This window comes from Accipiter gentilis, chromosome Z, assembly GCF_929443795.1.
Source record: "Accipiter gentilis chromosome Z, bAccGen1.1, whole genome shotgun sequence".
Classification (NCBI taxonomy): domain Eukaryota; kingdom Metazoa; phylum Chordata; class Aves; order Accipitriformes; family Accipitridae; genus Astur; species Astur gentilis.
The window spans coordinates 42,157,326-42,183,559 of record NC_064919.1 but is presented as its reverse complement, the minus strand read 5'-3'; the positions used below and the strand labels follow the sequence as shown (position 1 = coordinate 42,183,559).

Here is a 26,234-nt window from a genome sequence, read left to right as displayed (position 1 = left end):
CTTAAATCACTGATGATATGATAGGGCTTAACTGCTTTACTCTGGAAAGCACATGAATAAACTGGTGTTTTCCCAGGCAAAACCCATCACTCACTCTTTAGCAGGCAACTAGTTTGTTAGGAAAATGTGGTTTAAACATTCGTGTAAGTTTAGAAAGAATCACAACAGATGAACACAGATTTTCCAACCATAAAAATGTATCTTGGGAGCAAGTGAAAGTTTACTTCCTTGTCAAACAGGCTATCCTTGGGTTGCACATATTATGCGTTTTCTAATGTAGGTAAGAGTGATGAGAAGTATTTGAGTTGGTCAGTATTTTTGGTGGTGTTTGGATTTTTTTTTTTTCTTGCAAGACTAAACTAGACCACCATGAACTCGTAAGCAAAAAGAAGTGTTCCTGACAATTTAGTTTTTACTTTTGAGAAACCTTCGCTTTCATGGTAAGTATCAACATATATAGTATTTAGTAGGATGCCTGTTTCCAAAAATTAGTACTATGTGATCATAGAGGAAGGAAACAAATTAACTAGAACCCCATTGTTCTGTCTTAGCCGTGTTTTTTACTGGAAAATAGCATCCCCACAATTCAAATACAATTACTATTGTTTTCCAGATTGAGGTCCCTGAAATGTAAGAGCCAGAAGTTCTCTATTTTTGAAATTAGAAAAGTATGGTTTTTAAGGATTTGTGCTTTTATTAAAAGGTTTTCAGGACGCTGAGATTCTTGTATTATTTTTCAGAGCATGTAAAGAGTGAGTGTGGTACAGATATGATGGGATTGTGCTGATTTTTTTTAGAATGCTGGAAATAAAGGTGAGAAAACAAACTTCTGATTATTATTTTTAATTTTACACAGTTCATGTTTACAATTCTCACTATTTAGTATTTTGTATAAAATCAAATACAATATGCAGTATTTTCAAATGAGACACAAATGCATATTGAACTACTTATTACAAGATAATATGAAGCTTTATCTTAAAAATACCTTCAGCAAAATAAACTCCCATTCTGTCAATCCAAGTTAAAAAAATATGATTAGAAATATACAATTTAAAAATAATCAGGATGAACAGTACTGATTAGTCAAGAAAATTTAGATCTTGATAGTCTGTACATGAGTTTACTCAAGACAAACAGTCTGCAAACCATTAATATAAAAACTGCAGTGCAACAAACTGGTGAACATCACATTTTTCTTCTTTTTCCATTTTAATGCATGAGTCTCTACAGATCTTATTTTTTTTTAAATCAGCAGCATTTTCTATATTGCCATACTGGGGCAAAAAGACAAGGTCTGGGTTAAAATCTGAGTTAAGTTATTGATGCTGTAATGGAAACTAGCAATTTAAGCCAAGATATTACAGATTTTGAGTATGTTGCATACTTTTGAGTAAGAGACCAAGGGAGAATCCATCTGTCATGTATTTGAAAGAGAGGAAAGAATTTCTAAGGAAAACCTACTAATTGATGACAGCAGAAATAACTTCCTTTGGCTGCTCTGTGGTACAATGGTGATGCAGCTGCTGCCACACATTCCATTTTGACACATAATACTTCACAATTCAAAAAAAGATTTAGAAACCAAGGACTTCCTCACCCATGCCCACTCTTCATTCTTGTACTTAAGACAGCTTTGGTATGGTATAATAAAAATGCTAGACAAAATACTAAATTTAGAAGAACAAACTAAGCAATAAAATTAGATGGGACACAATGAGGTAATGAGTTAATTTTCCATATAAGGCTGTTTGGACAGTACAAATGTAAAATCCCTTTGACATTTATGTGCTTCTCACTAAGATACTGGGTGGTGGAAGGGGTATCCTGAAACACATTCATGCCAAACATGCGATTTTGGTTTAGCTAAAGTTGCTATTGTGTGTGTGTGTGTGTGTGTGCACTTGTTTTATGCAAATTTACTTCTGATGAACCTGAAAGTGCTAATGACTCTGCTGGTTACTTTAAAAAAGCCAAATTCCCACTTGGAATTTGGAAGGGATGGGAAATAGGCTGATTATTTTCAGATAATAACAAGGATGGTAAATGAGGAAGCTCAGCTGAGAGAAGGGCAAAGCCAAACACAATAACTATTACTAAATCTCTCTCGTCTTGACTCTTGCCCTCTCACCTCACTGGTTTTATCCCTTCTGCCTTCCAGGATAAGAATTTTCTTCAAAAATAAACACAAATTCATATTTGCACAATATGCCTACTATTGTAGTTACCTGTACTTCAGCTTTTGGGCAAGTGGCTTCGTTAAAGGAAACAAACAAACAAAGTCAAGAAATTTTAATTGCTGTATCAGGATGAATTCAGTCCCTTGCTTTTAGGTGCTTTTCACCTAGAAGAAAATGGTGGTGAGGATGAAGATTAAGAGGAAAACAAAAAAGTATTTGGGGTCTGAGCCTCAATGGTCCTTTATTTTGCACCATACAAGCCTCTTTGTCTTTCTTTCTGTATTTGCAGATTTTGACTATCCAAACTCAAGGATGCTACCTGTAAGCTTACTTACACTTCACATCCTGCTTCCCCTTCAACTTGTGATGCTCTTGCCACAAAATCTTTTCAAGCCAATGTGGGGCTATTTGTAATGGCATTCAAAAATCACCAGCCTAACAGAAAGCTTAATTTTAATTGAGAAGGATGTAGACTGAAACTAGTCACTGAACCTGCCCATTTATATTCACAAAAAGAAAATTCTCCCCCTTGCAGAGGTAATCTTTATCTTTAAAAGTGTCAGTTATTCCATTGCTAACACTTCAGATCTCTCCATTTCCTTTACTTTCCACTGTAAGAGTCACTAAATCAACAGATAACTGTATCATATTTAAGGCTATGTGGTAACAGTCCTCATCTGAGGGATATGCAGCTATAAACTTCAGTTGGCAGACAAGGGTACATCACTGCAAAGACAGCTTTGAGATTTCATAATGTGAACTGTGGTAGGGAAAAAAACCTGCCAGTGTTTGAAGACAATCTTGTAGTGGATTAAAATTTCAGTCTCAGATCCCTCTAAAAATTAACACTGCTTTATAACAGAGGTAAGCTGTAGTTTTAAAAGTGTTAATTAGATGTTAAAAACTATACCTGCCCCTGAGTTCCACTACCAATCTCACTTATACAGCAAGCTGATTTTCCCTTTTTTGTGTGCTGCACTCATTAAGTGTCTCAAAGCTAAAAACCAGTGACATCCACATGTTACCAAGTGTACCAATAAAACCTGGGAAAAATTCTTACCTTTTAGATATGGTAATCTAAAGTTTCACCTAAAAGACTTGAAGATAGGAAAATAAACAGTAATGACTTTTTAATGACAGCACTGCTTTAAATGGTAAGCTGTTTTTGCTCCCCCTTAAAATCATACCAGATTTGAAGCAATTGCTAGTTAAAAGAGCCATTGGTTGTGAACAACTAAAAATCTATTACTATTAAAAACAAGTTATATCGCTTATAGTTAGTTTTTTCAAAATAAACCACACAACCTTTGAAAATAAAGCACTCTTTGGTGGACAGTAGTTACTTTGTGTACTCAGTACTGTGGCTTCATAAAAAACTTCATACAAAATAAGAAACAATAGCCAATTAACACAGGAGAGTACCAGTACTAGAACAAAAAAGCTTTTGTGGTTGATTTTCAGTCTCAAGTGGAGACTTGAGCCCAGTCTGAACGGACAACACCGATTTATATATTTAAAAGCTCCCACCATCTTTTAATTTCTGGTAGTCAGCAGCTAAGTGATTGCCATCACAATTTATACACATGCATCATACATAGTAGCAAGCCCTCTTTATAATAGAGAGCTTAAGTATTTACACCTGAGTCTGAATGTACACAAATTTCCTTCGTTTTCTTTGAGGAAATGTTAGCACATTAAGAAAGTGTCTGCCAAGCATGTTGACGGTTCATTTTATTCTACAAGCATGGAAGAGATTCTTCAGTTTCACTTTTGCTGAAAAATGGAACCAAAGTAATCTTCCTTGAATTGCAGCAAGTCCCCTCTAGTCACATCCCCTCATTCCTGAATATCCTCTTCAACACTGGTTGCTTATTTGAAACTTAACGCAATACTGTTTTAGTCCTTGGGACGGATTGGCTGCTGAAATAAAACATATTTGAGGAAAAAAAGTTAAATATGCACTCAATATGTATTTCAAGCTAACATTTCTGGCAAGGTAAAATGAGCAAACGATACTTCAAAGAAAAAAACAGAAGATAAAAGTCACTGCATTTAAGAACACAGCAATACTGGTTGTAAAGAAGGCATGGACTGGTCTGATCACAGACAACATGAAGGAAGGTTCCGTTCCATACAGAAAAGCAACAGAGGATTCAAAGTACCATAATTTCATTAAGCGCATTTGCTGTAAAGCATTCCTTTTCTTTCTCTCCCTCTGAGGTATCAGACTGTAGGAAAAGTAGAAAGAATAGTAAAGAAACATTAATTTTTTTAAAGCTCGATTTAGATTACATATAGACAAGCTCTGAAATGCTGCAGGTAGTTTTCAGTGTTTGAACTAGGGTGCAGAAGGCTGCTTTAAAATTTCCAGCAAAGCAAAAGCAAGAGATTTTTAAAACATATTCCTCTGTTAAGTTTTTGGTGCTATAGTTCTCTGCTTAAAAGAAGTAAAGGAATCTATACAATACAGTTTTCATACATCTTCCCCCACACTCCCAATTATTTTTTTTTGCAGTAACTTGACCTGCATTCCCTTAAGCACCTCTACCTACCAAAATTCCTTCACCACTCAAGATTTCATTTCTAATCAACTGCTTACTATATACATAAACCTAATCCTGTTATGTGTAGTAACATGGAAAAGACTGTTTCATTTGTGTCTTACTATGATTCAGTTGGTTTGGATCTGGTAGATGCACCTTGTTAAAATACAAACATGAACTTCTCAGTAATTGGCAAATCTACATGGAAGACGTCTTAACTGGAGAAACAAGGGCATCTGCTGAAAAGACTATGGATAGTGCTCTAGTACTGTGATTTCTTGCAGTTCAACAACAGTGTTGTTTCAATCACAAGATACAATGTGTTATGTCTGCCAGTACTGGTCTTTCATAGATGGGAGCTGACATCTAGAGATGTTCTGCAAAGGAAATGCAGTGAATGTTATGAATAGGATTGAAATTCCCTAAAAGTCTCTTTGCAAAGCCAGAACAGAGTGTTTTAGCTGTCAATGGCTGTTTTGTCTGAAAAATCATTCTGGAGGCATTCTATGATAGTGTTTCCAACAGTCTGAAGGATGAAATGGCAAATGAATTACCCAGCTCTGTGGATTATGCTGTGTTAGGATGGGTTGCAAATGTGATTCATCTACAGTAAGAATTGCCTAAAATGACCTAATGCATCAAAAAATAAGATTAATGTAAAAATACTGCAAGATGCTTCCATGGAACGTATCAGACAAGAAAATGAAAGAGTAAGGGTACACAGTAATGTTGGAAGTTCAGAGAAGCCAACAAGGTCTTGGTGAAGACAGAAGTTGGTTAAGGCATGATCTCAATTTTGTAATAATAATCACTCTCCCCTACCCTGGAATCCACTTGATCTGAAATAGGTCAATCAATTTGAGGCCTATGAGGTAATGCAACCTACACAGACTTCAACAAATGGAAGTGAACTTAGATGAAAAAACAAAGTGATGCTTAAACAAAACAAAACAAAACAAAAAAAGCGCGACATTTTGCCAAATGCTACATGAAAAATAAAACGACACCTACAAGATTAACAAGGTCCTGCATCCTAAGTCCATGAAATTGTACAGTCGTACCAAAATACTCTTTAGAGGGACCAGCACCCTATTAGCCCTCTCAGATGACAAGATAATTAAGAACTCCAGAACTGTGATATAACTATTTAGGACAAATTTGATCATTGGATCCAAGCATAAAGTGACTGAAAATCTTTGACCTCAAAAGTTAGAAGAAAAGAAACAGTATATAGAATGAAATATTTGGGGTAGAAGTTTCAGAAAATCCATTAAAATATGAAGTAATTTATGAAGTTTAAGATCAACCTGATCCTTGTTCCTCAGAGTCATAAATCTGGCAATATACCTAAAGGATTTATTTCAAAATAACTGAAACCTTCTATGAATTCTATTTTAGGGAAGTTGATTCCTCCTATGGATAGGTATTCTCATCTCACACGGTCATTTCACATTTCACATTCTCATTTCACAAAGGTCAACTTGGAGATGTGTTTTCCAGGAACTGAAAATCTCTGTTCAATTACACATGTGCATGTATACAGCTACCAAGTGTTGCAAAGAGCTTAAAACTGGGAAAGGCATGAAGAATAAAAATAGCAGGCAGAATCCCATCAATTCTGTTTGGACCGAAACAGACATGGTGAAAATGTTGCAAAATGGAGATAAAAACTAACCAACCAAACAGGAAAACCCTGAGAAATACTTCAGATGTTTAGTAAAACATGTATTTCAGGAAAAAGAGATTTTTATTTTAACATGTAATTATACAAATCAAAATGTAATTCGTATTGCCACTGCTAAAAATTCTCTGACTAGTATTTACTGCAGTCTACTATTAATGACTATTTCTGTTGCTTGATAGAGTGAATTTTTCATAACTTCTGTTACCTTCAAGGTAACAGGATGAGGAAAGGGAAAGAAGAGCTCTGTGGGGAAAAAGCTGCAGAAGAACTTGGAATTTTCAGCAGTATTTATAAACCAAGCTACTTAACTATTTCTTACGTTATTTGCCACCTTTTACTTTTCCCAACAAAAGGAAGTCTCTTCAACACCTGACAGACCCATTCAAAAGTTTTTCACTATAAGCACAAGACAAATTCTGGCCAACTGTAACCACTGGAAGTTGCTTGGAAATTGTTTTAAGCTACATTCTCAGGCTCATCTTTGATAATGACCTGGAGAGCTGCCATGAACACATGCACACACAAAGAAACATAGCAGTAGTGTGGCCACATGCTTCTGGACCAAAAGTCACTTTCAGTCTTGCATAAATCCATCCAAATTTAAAATTTCACTAAGCTTTACTGAACAGGCTAAGTTCAGATTATCAGCCATACTCAGTACAAAATCTCATAGCGGTATACACATGCATTTTACACACTTCACCCTCTCCACCACTACTGCATTTCAGTTGTCCATCAAAGTCCTCTTAGTTTTGACTTCGTGTACTGACTAATAATTAACTTAATGCTGTGCACAACTTTTCTACCTCTTAGTCCAGGCAGAGGTGTGGCAGAGAAAGGTGCTTTTTTGTTACCAAAATCCCTCACCTTCAGTAATTCTGACTCACGTTAGGAATAACAATATAAAATTCTCAAAGCTGAAAGACTGAGCAACGTAAACAAATGACATAAGATTTAAGGTTCCAGATATTCTCAGTACATGACATAAATCATAAAATTGTTTCTCATTTCCTATTGCTAGGAGAAGGAGTTAAATAGTGGCAAAAGCTCCTGTCAGTGATGGATATGCCAGCTCAAAGTATTTGCCTAGAGAACAGTTACTGGATCTGTAAAGAGGGTAACTCTCACCTTTTTTAACTGTTTTTTCTTGCAGCAGACCTGGTAGTTCTTTTAGTAATGTCTGTACTGTCAGAAATGCTAGGTTCAGAGGTTTTATTTTTCTGAACACTGGACTGCAGAATTACTCTGGAAAGAGTAGGAAAAAAGAAAGATTATATAACCTGAAAGTTTCTAGGAAAACACTGAAAAGAGGGTATTACAGTTGCAGCAGAGCTAATAAGTATCAGCTGGCTTTTCACAAATCATTCTGAAAAGCAAACTGTTCTGCCTGGAACACATCCTTCTCTTTGTAACATCCTTGTTACAATTACGGTAATGCAAGTTGTTTTATTAGGAGCACAGCAGTTTGTTTCGTTGGTTGATTATTTTTTTTTTTGCTTTCAAGGAATGGATTAAATTAATGGTTTTGAATTTCCTGTTAGGTTTTTGGAAGACAAAAAGCTAAGAAACTGTATTTTAAATTACTGCAATGAAACAAACAAACAAACAAAAAGATAAAATCTTAAGTATGCAACCAAACTAAACATTATTTTCCAGACTAACACACAAAGGAATTCAGAAAAAACCCCAAGTAATTCAATTTGTGAAGATCAAAGTCTAAATCTCCTGCAATTAACCATGAGATATTCCCTTCAAATACAGTAGGCTAGGAAAATTATTGCACATGCTGGCATTTTGCTCTTACAGGGAATTACTACACTATAGTCAAAACTGAGCTTTACATGCTGATTGTGCTCAACTGGTTCTCTGGAAGACTCTAGAGCAATATACTGACTACTTCTTAAACAGGCAGATAAATCCTAGTGTTGCTTATATCAATAAGAAAGTAATTCCAGATTGTGAAATGCAAACAGCTATTTTTAGCCACCAGCCAACTGGTTCATATGGAAAACTTGTCTTCTGTATTCCTAAATACTTGCAGTGAAATTATGATACTATGGAGACAAAAAGTGACAAATGGTCAACGGAGTCCACAGATATCTATTTAGTGCATCATTTTATACACCTATTCCCCAGTAATTTGTCTGTGCAAGATTCCAACTATAAAACTATGCATCATTTTAGAGGTTTAGAGCTACGAGTAACATAACTGTTACTGGTTTTTTCCCCTGCTGTTATTAGACTCTAATTTTCAGTGGCTTCACTCAGTCCATCTCTGCCAGCAGATTACATTAGATTGGATATCAAAACCTTCATTAAGCTATATAAACAGCAGTCTGGTTGTTTAATACTCCTAAGAAACTTTTCAAGATATGAACATAAAATGTAACTTTTGCAGCAAAAATGGACAGGCATACGTGGAGGAAAATATGAGTATTTTCATACTCATGTAACATATTCACCAAAAACAGAAATGGAAAAAACCCCTATGCTGTCATTGTTTTATATGGGTTTGATACCAGAATTAGAATATGCATTGGAGATAACACAATTTCATCTAAAATAAACTCTTTACAGCAGTAAAACTGATCAGTGACCTTATTTACCACATACTTTTAGACTATTTAGCAAACAGATGACCACAAAGTTCAAGTATTTTAAATTTCTACTTGAACAAGTCTCTCTTAATATTTCAGACTTGCAAAATCTTGTTACTTCATTTGCAGAAGTCCAAACCAAACAGTCTTCTATTCCTCCAAAATAAGATACAAGATTGTAATGGCAAGGACTATCAGAATGCAAAGCAAATTCTACTGTAAACGCAACACATTCAAAGTCAGAGGAATCAGTTGAGAGGCTGAAAGCAAAAACCATACAGCTTCAATATCATATCATGCTTCTGTAGACAAGAACACAAATTCTTCTAACAAAAATCTGTTTTCCTTGCATGCCTAAGGTGAAAAAGTTCAAAACCTGGAAGTTCACTTTATAATTTCTATTGTGCTTGTAAACCAGTCCTAACAAGTTCTAATATTAAAACTTAAAATTATCTTCTCAGTGCCACAGTTGTCATACAACATGAACAAATTTGAGCTACTGCACTTTCAACTATGCTTTAAAAATTACACCAGTGGTGAAAAAAAGACTTGCATTGTACCTTTTATCTGTGCCACTAGCGACTTCCAGGACTGAACGGAAAGGTACAAAGCTGGCTTAACACCATAACATTTAGTCACTGAAATATAAGCATGACCAGATCATGGCACATGCTGGTTTAGTAGTGCTCATGCAGACAGAAATATGGAAAAATCATGTTTTCTCCTTAAATATATACCTAAAGTGTGTCTCTGCATAAAATGCATGTAATGTACATATATAAAAGAGCAAAGTTATTGGAACATGATCTAATGGTTATAATCTTTCTCTTACAGGTGTCCATTCTTTCCAGACACCAGAAGTTCAGAAAACAGGTCAGTATACAATGGCTTAAACCCATATAACTGATCTAATATGAACTGAAATACTATGAAGTGTTAAGATACCACCTTGCATAAACACTAAAATATTCATCTTTTCAACATATCATAGGTAAGTCCTTACTTCCCACAGATTTTTATATTATCTGTTCAAAACAAAGAAAGAAAAGAAAAGAGGTTCTAAATGGGAACATGACTTACAACAACAGTCACCATATATAATTACACCTTAAAACCAAACCAACCATAACGTCATCCTCTTAAGATTGCTGTATTTACCAAAAGGTAGGGAGAGAAGGAGCTGCCTTATGGGATCAGCTCAGAGCCAGCTGTGAGCACGGTAACACCTTTAAAATCATCTGCTCTTCAGTTGATATACCATTTTTACATCTCAGCAAATTCACACAAATTCATACAGCTACCCAAAAGTAAAGATTAACTCAAATCCCTGTGAACAAAACATTCGCTGAATGATCAAACAGACATGTTTAAATCAGGCTAAAATTCTAAATTTCCAAGGCTGATAGCACCTCAGGGAAAACATATGAGGTCCCATTTACACCATCATCTGACATGGTGTTACAACTAAACACCCCGAGCTGTCTTCGGGCCCTTAACTGTCAGCTTAGGAGCAGTAACAGTGCTAAGAGAGTTTTTGTTAGAATGTAACTACGTATATGTTTAAGGTAAGAGAAAAAACTATCTTTAATGTATGGAATTTTGATTTAACACTATTCGGCTAGCAGCCTCACTTCACATCAGGCTCATTAGATAGTTTTTATAATGGACATGAGATGAGGCCAAGTAGATGAAATCCTCCCAAAATCTCAGCACAAAAAAAATTCCCAAATCATATTAGAGAAGGGTAAGGTCCTCAGGACACCTGCCTTACTGCTTTGTAACTGTTAATGTAAAATAGCATGTTGTGCTGTACATGACAAGGACAAACTTCCAGAAACACCAGCAGAAAGCGCATCTGATGTACAGAGAAGTTTTCTAAATCATTGAAATACAATTTGTTGTTTTTTTTCAAGAAAAAGCAGAACATTTCCTGAACATAGGCTACATGGATGCAGTAATAGCCACACTACTAAAATAGGTAATCCATGTATCATTAAGAATTTTTCATCTCCAGTTCATCTATAATCGAAGCATCACTTGGTAGTTCTGGACCTAATATACTCCCCAAACACCAGACGAGTTTATACACTCCTTTCTTATTCAAGCTAATATATTGGTGTATTGGCTTTGTGTGGCAAGGTGTTGGTAGTGGGGGGTGGGGGTTACAGGGGTGGCTTCTGTGAGAAGCTGCTGGAAGCTTCCCCTGTGTCCAACAGAGCCAGTGCCAACCAGCTCTAAGACACACTCACCACCAGCCAAGGCGGAGACAATCAGCAATAGTGGTAGTGCCTCTGTGAAAACATATTTAAGATGGAAAAAAAGTTGCTGGGACAGACAGAAACGGAAGCCGGAGAGAGGAGTGAGAACATGCAAGAGAAACAACTCTGCAGACACCAAGGTCAGTGAAGAAGGAGTGGGAAGAGATGCTCCAGGCACCGGAGCAGAGATTCCCCCCCAGCCTGTGGGGAAGACCACGGTGAGGCAGGCTGTCCCCCTGCAGCCCATAGAGGTCCACAGTGGAGCAGATATCCACCTGCAGCCCATGGAGGACCCGATGCCAGAGCAGGTGGGTGCCCGAAGGAGACTGTGACCCCATGGGAAGCCCACGCTGGAGCAGGCTCCTGGCAGGACCTGTGGATCTGTGGAGAGAGAAGCCCACGGAGCAGGTTTTCTGGCAGGACTTGTGACCCCATGGGGGACCCATGCTGGAGCTGTGTGCTCCTGAAGGACTGCACGCCGTGGAAGGGACCCACGCTGGAGCAGTTTGTGACAAACTGCAGCCCGTGGGAAGGACCCCACGCTGGAGCAGGGGAAGAGTATGATGAGTCCTGCCCCTGAGGAGGATGAAGCGGCAGAGATAATGTGTGACGAACTGACTGTAAAGCCCATTCCCCGTCCCCCTGCGCCACTGGTGGGCGTAGATAGAGAATCTGGGAGTGAAGTTTTGCCTGGGAAGAAGGGAGGGGGTGGAGGGAAGGTGTTTTGAGATTTGGTTTTATTTCTCATTACCCTACTCTGGTTGATTGTTAATAAATTGAGTTAATTTTCCCCAAGTTGAGTCTGTTTTGCCTGTGACGGTACTTGGTGAGTGATCTCTCCTGTCCTTATCTTGACCCACAAGCCCTTTGTTATATTTTTCTCTCCCCTGTCCAGCTGAGGAGGGGGGAGTGAGAGAATGGCTTTGGTGGGCATCTGGCGTTCAGCCAGGGTCAACCCACCACAACTGGCCTTTAAACAAATCAAAACCTGCTTAAATGGAAAGTTTTGGGTCAGTAGCACCATCTTTTAAATAGTTCACAACTTTTTGTCACCGTTTAACTCAGACTGCGATGGGGCGACAGATACACCACCAGGACACAAGAGCCAAAACGCCAAGACAAAATTAGCAAAACTTGAAATGCCAGCAAGGTAATACATCTTGGAGAGAAATCAATGCACACAACAAGCTTTCTTAAAAGAAAAATGATTACAGTGTCTGAGGAAGGCATGAGGGGAACAGAGGTTACAGAGGAGCCTGTCTTCTCTGACTTGCAATGGGCATTTTATTCTTGCCAAGGTTATCTGTTTTATGAGGTCTGTCAAATGCAATATTGCTTTCTCCTTCATCACCTCATGATTTTTAGGAAACTAGGCCTGAGACCTCTACCACTGTTGCAGCAAGTGACTGATACTCTTCAGTCTACAGGGCTCGAGCCAACAGGACTGCCAGGTTAGCCCAGAGAGATTCGCAATCCTGATTGATGATTCTCTTGAAACACAAGGGACACTAGCTGCATAATGGAGAGAATGTTAGTCTAGCTGTTAAGAACAGTTGGAGTGTTTTCTCTTCCCAGACATAAACCAACACTGTATGATTGTCAATCCTGGATATGAGGCAGCAGCACCAGTAACCTTATTGCTTGCATTTTGACACATTTACCAACATCAAACAGTCTTTTCTCTTTCCCTCTAGCAAGGGAGTTTTTAGACAGAACACAGAAACCATAAGAGAAAGAAAGGATGATAGTTGAGTGAAATTGATCTTACAGTACAGGAAAACAAAGGGCAGTTGTTTCACTTTTTTAACCCGTGTTTTAAGTTTAGTTTTTTAGTCTGTGTTTAGAAATCTGAGGTCTGACTTCTGGAAAACACTGAGACAAGAAATACTGCTACATTTGATGTAAAACTTTGAAAACAAGCCTCTCACTTAAGTATGTTCTTTGACAAAGTTAGGTACTAATGGGGAAAAAAAAAATAGCTAATGTGATCTTTAGTTTGTTGGGTTTTTTTCCTCCAAAAGAACTGATTAAGATAACCTCAGCTAAGGCTAATAGGATAACTAAGTTGTGGACAAGTCCCTCAGTTCTCATTCTTTAGTTATTAGGTCATTTACTTCAGCAGAAAGAGTCCCATGCTTTTTAAAAGTGCATAAAAATGGTGCAAGGCCAAAGGTAAGGACAGAAACTTTTAACCTTAATGTTCTGCCAGGAGAGAATGCCTTTTCTTACTTAGTACTCTAGTGTAAAACACTTTTCCTGACCTATTTTTTCTCTGAGAGCACCAAAGTTTCAAGCATTCATCCAAAGTAACCATTTTGCTTTGAGGGTGTTGGTGGTGGTGGGAGACAGGGTAGCAAACAAAGAGTTCCTGTTTGGGTTTCCTGGAAGTTCTGCATGCTTCTGAAGTTTTGTTTGGCCAAAAGGTGGAAGTTGTCATTTGATAAAAACATTGCACCTTTTAAGTGGAAGTGAGGCACAGCAATCACTGCAGCCACTCTGACAAAAGCAGAGTGGAGAAAGAGTGAAAACTGTGCTCAAGGAACTAGCATGTTTTTAATGCTTTACTCAGCCTCCCGAATCCAAGTAACAGAAAGGAGGGATTTAACTAGTCTCATAAAGCTCTACAAAAATATAATTGAGAACAAAAGAAGATTAAACATGATTGGCTGGGTAAACAAGTGAGCCTTGACCTAATACTGCAACCTGCCTCATCTTCTGTTATGTTAAAAAGGAAAAAATTACTGTCTCTTATGGCATGTAATACTATGATCTCTTAGTAAAAACAAAGACCTACAGACATTTCTAACAAATTCTAATTCCTAGCATTTTATGTGAGTAAACCCATGCTTTGGGAAACTAAGGTCCTTCGCAAGTTCATGAATTTTGAAGTAAAACTGGAGCTAACATCTTCATTTGCAATACGCAAAGGATAGGATCATATTTTAAAGCAGTACTTTTTCCTTTTTACAAATACAGTTTTGCTTATATAGTTTTGCTTTTTTGCAGGAGCATGCAGAGAAGAAAGGCTTCAAAATTATAAATTATCCTAATTAAAAAAGCTCTGCACCTTTTTGTATTGCAAGCCAGCCATAAAAATCAGTCAGTTATTCCAAATAATATATACAAAAATATATACAACAAAGCCAGAGCAGTGAAATTTACTCTTGCAACAAAGCCAGTAAGAAACATGATATGAAAACATGCATTTATGAGACATACTAGACAGAAAGTGTGAGCTATTGTAGAGAAATGGAATGGGACACTTACACAGTGGCTCTCTCTCAGGGGGTCCTGATGGTTACTATGTTCTTAAACCATCTAGACAGAATAGCAGGCTGGGCAGAAGGGAGCCACATACAATCCACCAGATGACAATGCTACACAGTGTAGATACCAGCATAGCTAGGAGCCATCTAAAAAAGGGGTTGGAGGGGGAGGAAAAGATGAACAAAAATTCAAAAGCAAAAGCTATTGGTGCATTTTAGCTTGTTTCAAGATCTTCAAAAGCATGTTGCTCTATAACCTTTGCCAAGCATTTTCTTACTTTCTATGACTGTAACAATCCATGCAACCATAAATTGCCAAATGTAGTATCCACATGTTGCTGGAATCAAAGCAAATTTTCTGAAATCCTCACTAAAGTTGTCTATTCCAAAGAAAGCCTGTATCGCTCTTTTGAAAATAAGTGCATGCTGGAGCAGTACTACATCTCTTAACGCTTGCTGCCATCTCTTACGCAGTTTGATCAGCCTGTACTCATACATCCTACTTCACAATCATATATTTTAATACTAAAACATTAGATCAGAGCCAGATCAGCTTGTCAGAACAAACAATTTATGTAAACACCCAGATGATGGGGTATACTACCTTCCTGTGTTCAAAGTAGCAAAACCTAATTCATAATCCTTTGCCAAAGGTGCAGAATATTGCTCATTAGAACATACACAAAATATCCATTCATCAAGATATACAGAGTTTATACAACCAACTTCAATAAACATTAACAAACGTTATACACAAATCCTTTGCGACTTAAACATAAGCAATGCCTCTAGTTCTCAAAAACTGTAATTGTCACAACTTCTGGTGCTCTTATTTTGCCTTTTTTCTTTTCTGTGAAATAAAACTACATAGAGGATTTAGAAGCTTATTTTTGTTTGCTTAGACAAAATTAATCAATTTCACTGCAAGGTTAAAAATTTCTAACAGTCTGAGCTAAAACAGAAAAAGACTGATACCTCTTCTAGTAGGGAAGACTTCTGACTCATATAGGGCAGCTAAATATTCCTAGTGATATTTTGGTTTAATAATAGTAGCACAAAGAATGTATGAAATTATACATCCATTTTTCACCACACTATTTCACTACAAGCTGCAAACCATACAAATAACTTGGGGGAACAGGAGGAGAGAAATTCTAACTCCATGTGCCACAATGCACACTATAGAAGACAACTATAAGCTCTCGATCAATTATTTTAGTTCTACAGAAGTACATGCTAACTAGTGTTAATTAGAGCAGTCATGTTGCAGAATGTTTCATGAATGCAGTAATATTTTAATAGTTGATAGGCTTTCTGCATATTAAGACAATGTCTTTGAATAGATTATCATACAGTCTACATTTACTCTATGGAACATACAATAAATGAGATCTTTCACAACCTTTATTATATGACTTAAGGTACTTTTTATGAAATAATATTATGAAGTAGAAACGTGCAAGGTATTTTCTTTTTTACTGTGCTATTTGAAGTAACTGACATCATGTGTTTTGGGTTTTTTTTAATATCAGTTGGGTATGAATCTGTTGTTTCTTATCTGATTGCCTGTGTAAATGATGAGCATGAACAAAAGAGAATCTTTTAAAACAAAAGTAGAATTCATACATAGCAATATGTGATGGTTTCCAAGGACACATTCCTTTACATTCAGCACATTCTTACTACGTACCTCTCACTTTCTCTAAAAGTCTGATGATGCTGTTTGGTCTTAAAAAAAAAAGAAAAAGAAAAAAGGCCAGCAGCTAGCAGCATCATCCCCTACAGAAAAACAGCACAACAAAAGCCAAGTTGCTTTTGGTCTGTGACTGGTGCTGTGTTATTTGCAAAAATCTGACAGCCAGGGGTCACCATTCCTTTCCTAGCAATCAAATGACATCCAGATATGTCTTGCAAGTCTTGCATTCTCTTGTAGTTTAATTAAAGGCAGACAGAAAGTTTTTCTACCTACAGTTGCTACAAGCTACAACAGATGCAAAGGTGACTACAAACTTTCTTTTACAGGTGGTGATTCAGTACTTGTCTAAAATCAAGAGACTAGTATACCACGTTCCCTGACAGAAAAGGCACTCCTTTTGAATTTATTTACTGAAATAGTGCTAATCTCTGCCTTCCAGATCTACCAGCCATTATCCTAAAGCCCACAGGATTTAGGGAAAGTTCCCCTCCAAGGAAGAAGAAATGAAAGGAAGCTAAAGATTATTCTTTCAACTCTTCTTCTTAGGTAGCTGACTTTACATCAAAAATCAGTGTGCACCTTATTTCAGCCAAATACCACCACACCGAGTCATATTCTTTCATTTTTATACTACCACAGTAAAGACAAGATAATGTTTGTGAATAAACTAGAAGTAAGGCATTCAGGAACACTACGGGAGCTTGTAAAGCGCAGACTACCGGAATCAAAAACAATGCAGAAAACTAGAAATTGACTAATGCAGTTCTTTAACCAAGTTCTTCTGCCTTCTTAGCGCTCACCAAGTCTTCTGAGAAATGAAGATCATGAATCTCATGCTTGTTTTAAATGAGTAAAAGCAGCCTTGGCAACAAACTTTTGGGGCCAAAGGGAAGTATGTATAAAGAAGAGGATGAAAGTATTTCTGGCATTTATATATTAGAAACTGACTTACGTTAGAGGAGATGCCGTTGGAGCTTTTGCCTGCCTTCTACTTTTCAGAGCACGAAGCTTATCACCTTGTGTTACACAGTTTGTTTCGTCTTCATCACTGTACTGTGTAAGTGGAGCGGCGGAAGGGATAAACCAAGATTAAAATATAGACACTTAGACATTTAAGAATTAACTTTATCCTAAATCTTAAAGTTAGAATTATCCCAATAGGAAAGTTTGCCAGCATAAAATCAAAGAAAATTCACTTGCATAAATACAATTCTGTTCTTTCCAGTTTCCTGTTTGCTGCTCTTAAAGCTGTGAACCATTAAGTGGTATCATGAATTACATTCATCAGAATGTTGTCTACCTTTAGAACAGTGGACATGTATTATCAAATCTTTGCTTAGGTACAGTACGATCTTCACTCAAGTACAGTATTTCCCTCCTTCACTTGCCTTTTTAAAACAGCAGTACTGTTTTTTAAAAGGCATCATCAAATGGTATTAGAGAAGTTGCAGTTACTTAGAAATTAAAAGGAGCAAAACCCCTTTCAACCCTTCCCTTTAAACACACACAATGAAGTAACAGAAAATCCAAAACAAAATCACAGTGGTTTTGATTGCATATTGTACTTTTTTTGTTCTAATATTTACCTAAAGACTAAAGTATGATAAGGGTGCTCCTACTTCACCTGTGTACTGCACTTCATTTTTCATACTTGCTCTCCATACCTTTTTTCCCCCCATATCCCTTGATACAAAAAGCGCAAACAGAAAAAGAATCTGATTAACACAGTTTTAGTGTACACACAGGTTTGTTCAGAACCTGAGAGATTCTCAAAAGTAGTTACAACATTTACAAAAGCACAATATTCGGATGGTTACCAGTTCAGTGTCCTTTTGGATGGTTCTCCTGCTTCTTGTGTCATTAATTGAAATATCAACTACTCCTGACAAAATTCTTGTTACAGCAATTTTATGGTTTCCTTTCAATTTTGCACGGAAAATATCCCCTTCTGTCCAAAGTTCTGCCTGTTTGCTATCATAACATGGAAAAAAAAAAAGCCCCAAACACAACAAATTAACACCAATGATTATTTAGTGTACAATAAAAGAAGAAGAAAAAGACATCTAACTCTATTTTTTATATCATTTATAGTCAGTCTACTTACTCCATCAGGAAGTGTTGCTGCGGTCCAATCACTGAACCAGGTCTATTTATTCTAATCCAGGCAATAGTTTCAGCAGCTGTCATCCGATAATGCTTCATAATATAACAGGCAATAAGTGTGCCAGTTCGTCCAAGACCAGCTGTGTAAGATAAAAGAATGGCTTCTTTTATATACCCATCTTCATCTGGAATCTGCAATAGCTACAGACATTGTTACTTGGGCAAATAGTTACTTGCCTAGTTTATTAAACAAACCTGCTACTGATCAACTTGTTAAGTGCAACTTACCTTTTGAATTTTTGTTTCCATATACAAGGTTATTAACACATTTTTCACAGTTTTTTTGAGTGAGGTAACCTTCCAAAGCCAGTGGCTTTACAAATATCTGTAAGTCTATCTATCTTTATTTACCTCTCTATCTATGAATATGTTTATAGGTATGAGAATTATCCCATGCATAAAACCAAACAGCTGGCTTTCTTCCAAAGTTCTCAAAGCACCTTCTTGCAAATTGATCATATACTACACTAAAACCAGCTGCTCTTCCAATCCCTCCTCTCACTTATTTCTTACTTTAGTTCCCAAGGAAAAAGCAACTTTTGCCATCAGCAAGTTGGGGTACTAACCGACACAGGCAAAAAGTACTCCAGAATAAGGAACCTTCTTTGCAATGGCCCTCAAAACAGTTCTATTTACCTTGGGAAAAATAAGAAGGAAAGGAGGACAGCTCCAGCTAAGTGGTTCCTCTCCTCTATCATTTGCTGTAAATGTCAAATCACACATCACCTTCTCTCATTTAACAACTGACTGATGAACCCCAATGTAAGATCTTCAGTATAACCCAATAGCCAAGATAATCACACACCATTTTCCATGCCTCGCCCAGCTTTAAGAATAGGCTACAGCATTCTACTTTTTCTCAATAGTAAGAGCAGGATGAGGAACAAGGGAGTCTAGACACCATTAGTATGATAAATATCAAAGATCTTAATTTGAATGAAAACAAAGCACTTGTACCACTGATACTCAATATTCAGTTGTAATCAATTAAACAATACTCCCTGAATTTATCACCTCTGTGCAGAGCAAGAGTATGCACTTGCTTCCCAACAGTCAAGATGCTGTTTTTACAAATTCTTCCACTTCATGGTATAATCCTGTTATACAGCAAATGGGGGGCAGATCCGGGAACAAAAATGCAGTCTTTGCAGGTCCCAGGCAAATGGGTTAAAAGGCCTTTCTCCTTCAATAACATCATTATCAGGTACACTAGTGAGGCAAAGTTTGTGGAGAACTAATGTCTGATAGACTACTGAAGATGGTGTGGGAAGGGAAACGTAGTTCCTCTAGAACCACAGAAAACTGTGTCTTTATACTAGCTGCATTGGGCGTGCTCTGAATATCTTTTCCTTGGCAGTCTCAGAGCATGCCCAGTGTAGCTAGTATAAGGGGCTTCTGAGGGATTAAGATTTCCGTGCTTCTGGAAGAACACTCATATTTTATGAAGAATCCCCTCCAAAAGCTGCAATGGTATTTTCAAAAGCTTATAACTTGGTATGTGTAACTGTATATTTACAGAAAGATCTATAAACCCTGTCAGGACTTCAAATTCCTGCTAAAAAGCATCCTTTCAAAGTGCTAATACTTTATAGCAGAAAGAGCTGTTAATATTGGCAAATTCAGTTTCCCCAGCCTCATTCTTGGAAACAGCTGGGAAGATTTTTCTGGAACTTAAAAAAATTAGAAGATGAAGTGCAGAACAGAAGCACAGAAAGAACTTCTACAGAAAACTTGCGGTTTGGCAGAGATGTTAATAACTAGATATAACGGAATTATAGCACAAAATACCTTTGGAACTGTAACTATAAGCATCGCGTGTAATATAAATTCTTTTTACACTATACCTTTGCAATGAACGGCTATAACACCTTCAGCATTTTCACAAATATTTAGAAATGTTTTAACTATAGTATCAGTAGGTGTGCTTCCATCAGCAAAGAAGAGGTCAAAATGCTCAAATCCAGCATCTGTAAATCGTTTGGCATCATACAGTTTTTTGTTGAGGCGTATTATGGTGGTGACCTTATGTTTCCTGAAGTATGGGAAATAAGCCTCTGGAGCATGGTGGGGATAGCCTATTTGAAAAAAGAAGCAAAAAAAAAAAAAAAAAAAAAAGAAGAGAGTAAGGCTCAACTGCAGAAATAAACAAAGACTCAAAAACAAGAGATGAAAACACTTTCAAAATAGGACTCATGTTCAACATAAAGAAATAGACTAACTGAAAATGGAATTTTAACATAATCACCTAGGTCAGATACAATTAAACCAAGCATTAAAATTTTACTGCCAGGGTTCTTATAAAAGAAAAAGAGCCAAGGAAAAAACACACTGTTTGAGGAACAATTCTTAAAGCTTGTTTTTACTGATAACAATCAACTAAGAAAGCAGTGGGCTTGTGTCCCCCACCTCCTTTTTTAAGCATACCATTTTCAATTTTACTTCTTGAATGAGGTCCACTGAAGGCAATGAATTTGTTTGGTATTATCCAGTTAAAATCTCCATTTTCTGCTCTCTGTCAAGAGAAAATGCTTGGTTTATCATTATCCCTGTATTTTCAGGCTTTTCCTTATTGTTTCAAAATACATGCTAGATAGAAGTGATGTACAATATTTGCCAAAGGAAGTTATGTTAGTCGCCTGCTTTCCGTTCCATTGGGAGGATGTCAGGTGCTCTCAACCTCACTTTTCTTGCCTGTGTTCTTCTCTTTCTAAATTAAGAGGTTTAGAACAACACAAATGATGCCCTTCAGATGAAGGGAAACTTCCAATTTTAAATTTTTTATAGGTTTCTAAATTATGACCTTGGCCTTATCTCTGTTGACACTTTAAATTGTGACTTTTTAGATTCTAAGAACACTTAATTTTCTCTTTACAGATAACTGGCAGCTTTGCATTTCTGAGACTGCATATAGTCAAGAGTTGCAATCCTTCATTGTCTCATTTGTTTCCCATGCCCCAGAGGTAATTTTATAGGCTTGGAGCTTTCCAGCCCTGTTTCCTTCTTTACCTCAAAGAGTGTTATCATACGTTGCCATGTGTTCACAGATACATACTTTAATTGCTCTCCAGAATTCAGTTAGACTTGGACTTGTATGCCCTTGAGTTTCTCATCAAGACTGCTCAAGAATATGCATGACCTCTAAAAGGTGGCCAAATTCCCGCTGACCGATCATCTTCCAGGGTTTTAATAATAATGGAAAAAAGTATTTATTTCCATTTTGGTTTCTGCTTTCCCCCACATGTTTAAGGCTCACTACACTTAAATCTTTATTTTAATATTCTCTCTCTGATCACACACCTTTATTTAACAAAGTTTAAAGAGACAAAACAGAAATGGAACCTAATACTACAAAAAAAAAAAAAAGCACATATTATAAACAATCAGCTTAGCATTAGTAACAGCAAACAAATCAGAAGATTGATACTGAACACTTACTTCATAATGCTCATATTCATTTACATCAAACTTATTGAAATCCAGGAAACCATATTGCAAAGCCTAAAATTCAGAATACAGCTTTTAACAAAGACAACACCTTTTCAATGGAGACAGTTTACCACTCTTTTAGGTTACTGAAAGTGCCTTAATATCTGTTCTACTCTTTCAGAGAGATTTCTTCATATATTTCAAAAATATAGATAACTCAGTCTTGGTTCAAAAATGATTTGTAACTTTTAATAGAAATGAAGTTAGACAAGCAAATCCACTCTTTTATATTTTCATCGAATCAGTACAAAATTCAACTATAGAAGCATTCAGTCTTTTTATTACTGCTAAGTGTACAAAATAAAAAAGAGAAAAATAACTGGCAAAAAATATCTACTGAAATTATGAGTGCCTTCTGAAGTCTGCATTCAAGGATTGCAAATATTCTTGTGCATGAATGCTATTTGGTCTCTTTACGATGCTAATATCTTCACTGACTTTAAATTGTTTGCAGACACAGTCCTAAGCAGATACTAATGTGGTCCCTGATGTCCCGTAATTATCCACAACCATTACATTAATATGGTATAAAAAATGTAAACATTTGGGTAACTGGCAGTTTACCCACTTGTTAAGTCAGGAAGCACAAACACAGATAATCTCATATCTCCAGATATTTAAAATACTATATTCTAATCTACTCTTTCACTGCATAATCTTCTGTAGTGTTCCTTGCTGTTCACCAGTACTAAGAAGAATAGTAATTCAACACTCTTGGCATACAAGCAGGCAATATCAAGACACCCAAAAAAGCTGAAAATCACAAATCTGCAAGAAGCTGACTTAATGAGTAAAAATACCAGTATTTGGCAGAGATACCCATAATACAAAAGACAGTAGTAGGGTAGAGAGCTGTAGAATTCCCCATTTCACTACTCATACAGACTAAAAAGAATGCATATAAATTCCCCTGTCCTTCAATGCCATATTACTTCACCTCTGTATTGCTATAAAACACTAGATCATGATAATTTTTAGTTTTTTTAAAAAAAGCACCCGCCTCATAACATTTTTTCTATTTCTATTACTAAAGCAAAACTTGAAGTCATTAGTGCATGCTGCAAATGGCTAAAAAATATTACTAACCAATTCAAAGCCACTTTCAAAGGCTATATTCAACCTAAAATATAACACCAGGGGGCATATAATAAACCTATCACACAAATCTTAGGGATTAGATGTGTGAATTACTGTCCTGAAAGATTACTCAGAATAAAACTCAGATCTCCCTCTTTAAAAATCTTCACTAGTTGATCATATAAGGTATTGGTTGACTTCTATGGCTGCTCTATCTAGAAGTTTTGTTACAATGCATAATACGTAATAAGCTAGGCAACAATCAGAAAATCTGCTACTGCACAGCTCTAATTGGATCCTAGCTTCCTAAGCCTTCTTTTTCTGCTAGGCAGTATTTAGTTGACCTTTTGCAATACAAAAAATATTGTTTTACTGACCTTGTTTATTGCATGAAAACAGTCCAGCAATGTCAGATGAAAACTGCAAGTACCAAAGGAAGCATCCCTATAAAATATGATGACCAAACTGGTAAAATTATCCCATTTTAATCCAAGTGAAAGCAACTGAAGATACTTCTCTAAAACACTTTTAAAAAATTGCTTCAAGATAATTAGTATTACAGTGAAATAATTATGCCAAGCGATTACTTCATGTCCCCCACCTTCCATCTTATTATAATAATAGAACATAAGATAAGTTATCTTAACAGATGATCCAAGAGTAAGATTACTCCAGGTATAGTTTTGGTAAAGCTGACCTGTTCAATTTCTGACATGAACATTGAAAGTGGCATATTTCAGTGTTCATGTCAACAAAGGACAACACAAACTTAGTATCATATTCTAACATACAATCTTAGAACATTTTCTTCTGAAGTACATTTTCAAAGAAGTCAAATTTTAATATACTGCAAGTTTTTTCTTCAAACTCTATTTAAAAGAAAAGATGCTGCACACATGCATTCTATATATATGTGAACAGCATCTTCTTACTAAAACTGTCAAGATACACATTTATGTAGATATATTAAAAGACTTCCCTTTAGATGCACAAAATAGTTTATGCTCAAACACAAGGAGAAACTGGTTTTCATTAAAACCTTCTCTTTCAGCTAAGATTTTTTAAATTCTGTTGATCCAAGAATGGCATGTGCTTAGTATGTGACCATTATAAGACTCCATAAGCACTGCAGAGTAGGCACTCTACAGGAATACTACAGTCAATTCAAAAAATAAATTTAAATTGAATCTACATCAAAGAATATTATGTCTTGGCAGAACACCTTCTTTTGAGACCACACAGCCCTCAGCAGCAAAGAATCACTGATGTTTCAAAAAAGTAAAAAAATATATCATGTTCAAGTTTCAACTGAGAGGAGGAAGAACTTCTGAAGAACGTGGATGGCTGACTCTACAACTTTTTTGTATCCTTTTCCTCTCTAATGAATCAGTGTGAAAGCTGGGGGGGGGGGGGGGAAAGCAGGAAAAGGAAATAACAGAACCCCATTCAAGTGAAAGAAAGGGCAGGTGAAAGTGACATAGTCTCTTAGGCCACCTGACCAGGAAGAACAAGTGGATCAGGCCCTCTACAGAGAGATGGGAGCAGCCTCACATTCACAGGCCATGGTCCTCACAAGGAACTCCAACCACTCTCAGATCTGTTGGGGGGGCAACACAGCAGGACATAAACAATGTAGGAGGTTCCTGCAATGGACTGGTGACAGCTTCCTCCTCCAGGTGATATGGAAGCCAACGAGGAACAATGCTTTGCTGGACCCCATACTCACCACAGAGGTGCTCGTTGGGGATGCGGAAGTCAAAGGCAGCCTCGGATGCAGTGACTATGAGATGATAAAGTTCAGGATCCTGAGGGCAGGGAGGATGGTAAAAAGCAAGGTGACAGCCCTGAACTTCAGGAGAGCAGACTTTGGCCTCTTCAAAGCTCTGCTTGGAAGAGTCTCATGGGATAAGGCCCTGGAGGGATGATGGGCCCAAGAAAGCTGGTTAATATTCAAGGATCACTGCCTTCAAACTTAAGAGCAGTTCATCCCAATGAATATGAAGCAGGCAAAAATGCCAGGAGGCCTGCATAGGTGAACAAGGAACTCCTGGCTGAAGTCAAACACAAAAAGGCAGCCTACAGAGTGGAAGCAAGGACAGGACAGGTAACCTGGGAGAAATATAGAGACATTGTCTGAGCATCCAGGGATGAAATTAGGCATGATAAAGCCCAAGTGGAATTGAATCTGGCCAGGGACGTCAAAGAAAACGTGAAGGGCTTCTATAAGCACACAGGCGACAAAAGGAAGACTAGGGAAAATGTGGGCCCATTGCTCAATGAGACAGGGGACCTGGTTACAGAGGACATGGAAAAGGCCAGGGTACTGAATGCCTTCTTTGCCTCAGTCTTTACTAGCAAGATCAGCCTTCAGGTATCCCAGGTCTCAGAGAGCAGGGGGAAAGGCTGGAGTGACGAAAATGTACTCTTGGTGGAAAAGGATCAGGTCAGGGAACACTTCTGCAAATGGGACATACCTAAGTCCATGGGCCCTGATGGGATGCACCCCTGAGTTCCAAAGGAGCTGGCTGATGTCACTGCAAGGCCACTCTCACACTGATGACACAAAACTGGGAGGAGTGGCTGACATGCCAGAAGGTCGTGCTGCCAACCAGAGGAACCCTGACAGGCTGGAGAACTGGGCTGACAGAAGCCTTGTGAAGTTCAAGGAGGAGAAGTGTAAAGTCCTGCACCTGGGGAGGAACAACCCCAGGCACCAGTACGGGCTGGGGGCTGCACATCTGGAAAACAGCTTTGCAGAAAAGGACCTGGGGGTACTGGCGGACACCAAGTTGAGCAGGAGTCAGCAATGTGCCTGCTCTGTGACAAAGGTCTACGATATCATAGACCACATTAGACAAAGTATCTCCAGCAGGTCGACAGCAGTGATCCTTCCCTCTCCTCAGCGCTAGTGAGGCCACACTTGGGAGCACTGTGCCCAGCTCTGGTCTCCTTAGTACAAGAGAGGTATGGACATACTGCAGAGAGTCCAGTACAGGGCCGCAAGTATGATTAAGGGACTGAGGCTTCTCATATAGAAGCAAAGGCTGAGGAAGCTGTGACTATTCAGCCTGGAGAAAAGAAGGCTCGGAGGGGACTTTATCAATGTATGTAAATACCTGAAGGGAAGGTGCAAAGAAGACAGAGCTAGGCTCTTTTCAGTGTTGCTCAGTGACAGGACCAGAGACAATGGGTACAAACTGAAACACAGGAGGTTTGCTCTGAACATCAGGAACCATTTTTTCTCTCTGAGTGTCATTAAGCACTGGAACAGGTTGCCCTGAGAA

At 37.5% G+C, this 26,234-nt stretch overlaps 1 protein-coding gene across 12 annotated transcripts in view; it reads right to left on the bottom strand.

Moving 5' to 3' along the window:
• Positions 1-26,234, bottom strand: part of CDC14B (cell division cycle 14B) — an 81,737-nt gene that overhangs the window by 32,353 nt on the left and 23,150 nt on the right. Inside the window, exons 6-14 of one of the 12 annotated variants that reach the window (XM_049794942.1) lie at positions 23,328-23,394; positions 21,823-21,885; positions 20,812-20,899; positions 20,232-20,462; positions 18,329-18,467; positions 18,042-18,195; positions 17,177-17,277; positions 14,530-14,675; positions 823-4,100 (exon numbers count right to left, since the gene is read on the bottom strand). In XM_049794942.1, the coding sequence (XP_049650899.1) occupies positions 14,564-14,675; positions 17,177-17,277; positions 18,042-18,195; positions 18,329-18,467; positions 20,232-20,462; positions 20,812-20,899; positions 21,823-21,885; positions 23,328-23,394 (955 nt within the window). In that variant the 3' untranslated portion in view covers positions 823-4,100; positions 14,530-14,563. The other 11 variants (XM_049794944.1, XM_049794943.1, XM_049794949.1 and 8 more) reach the window with 11 other exon arrangements.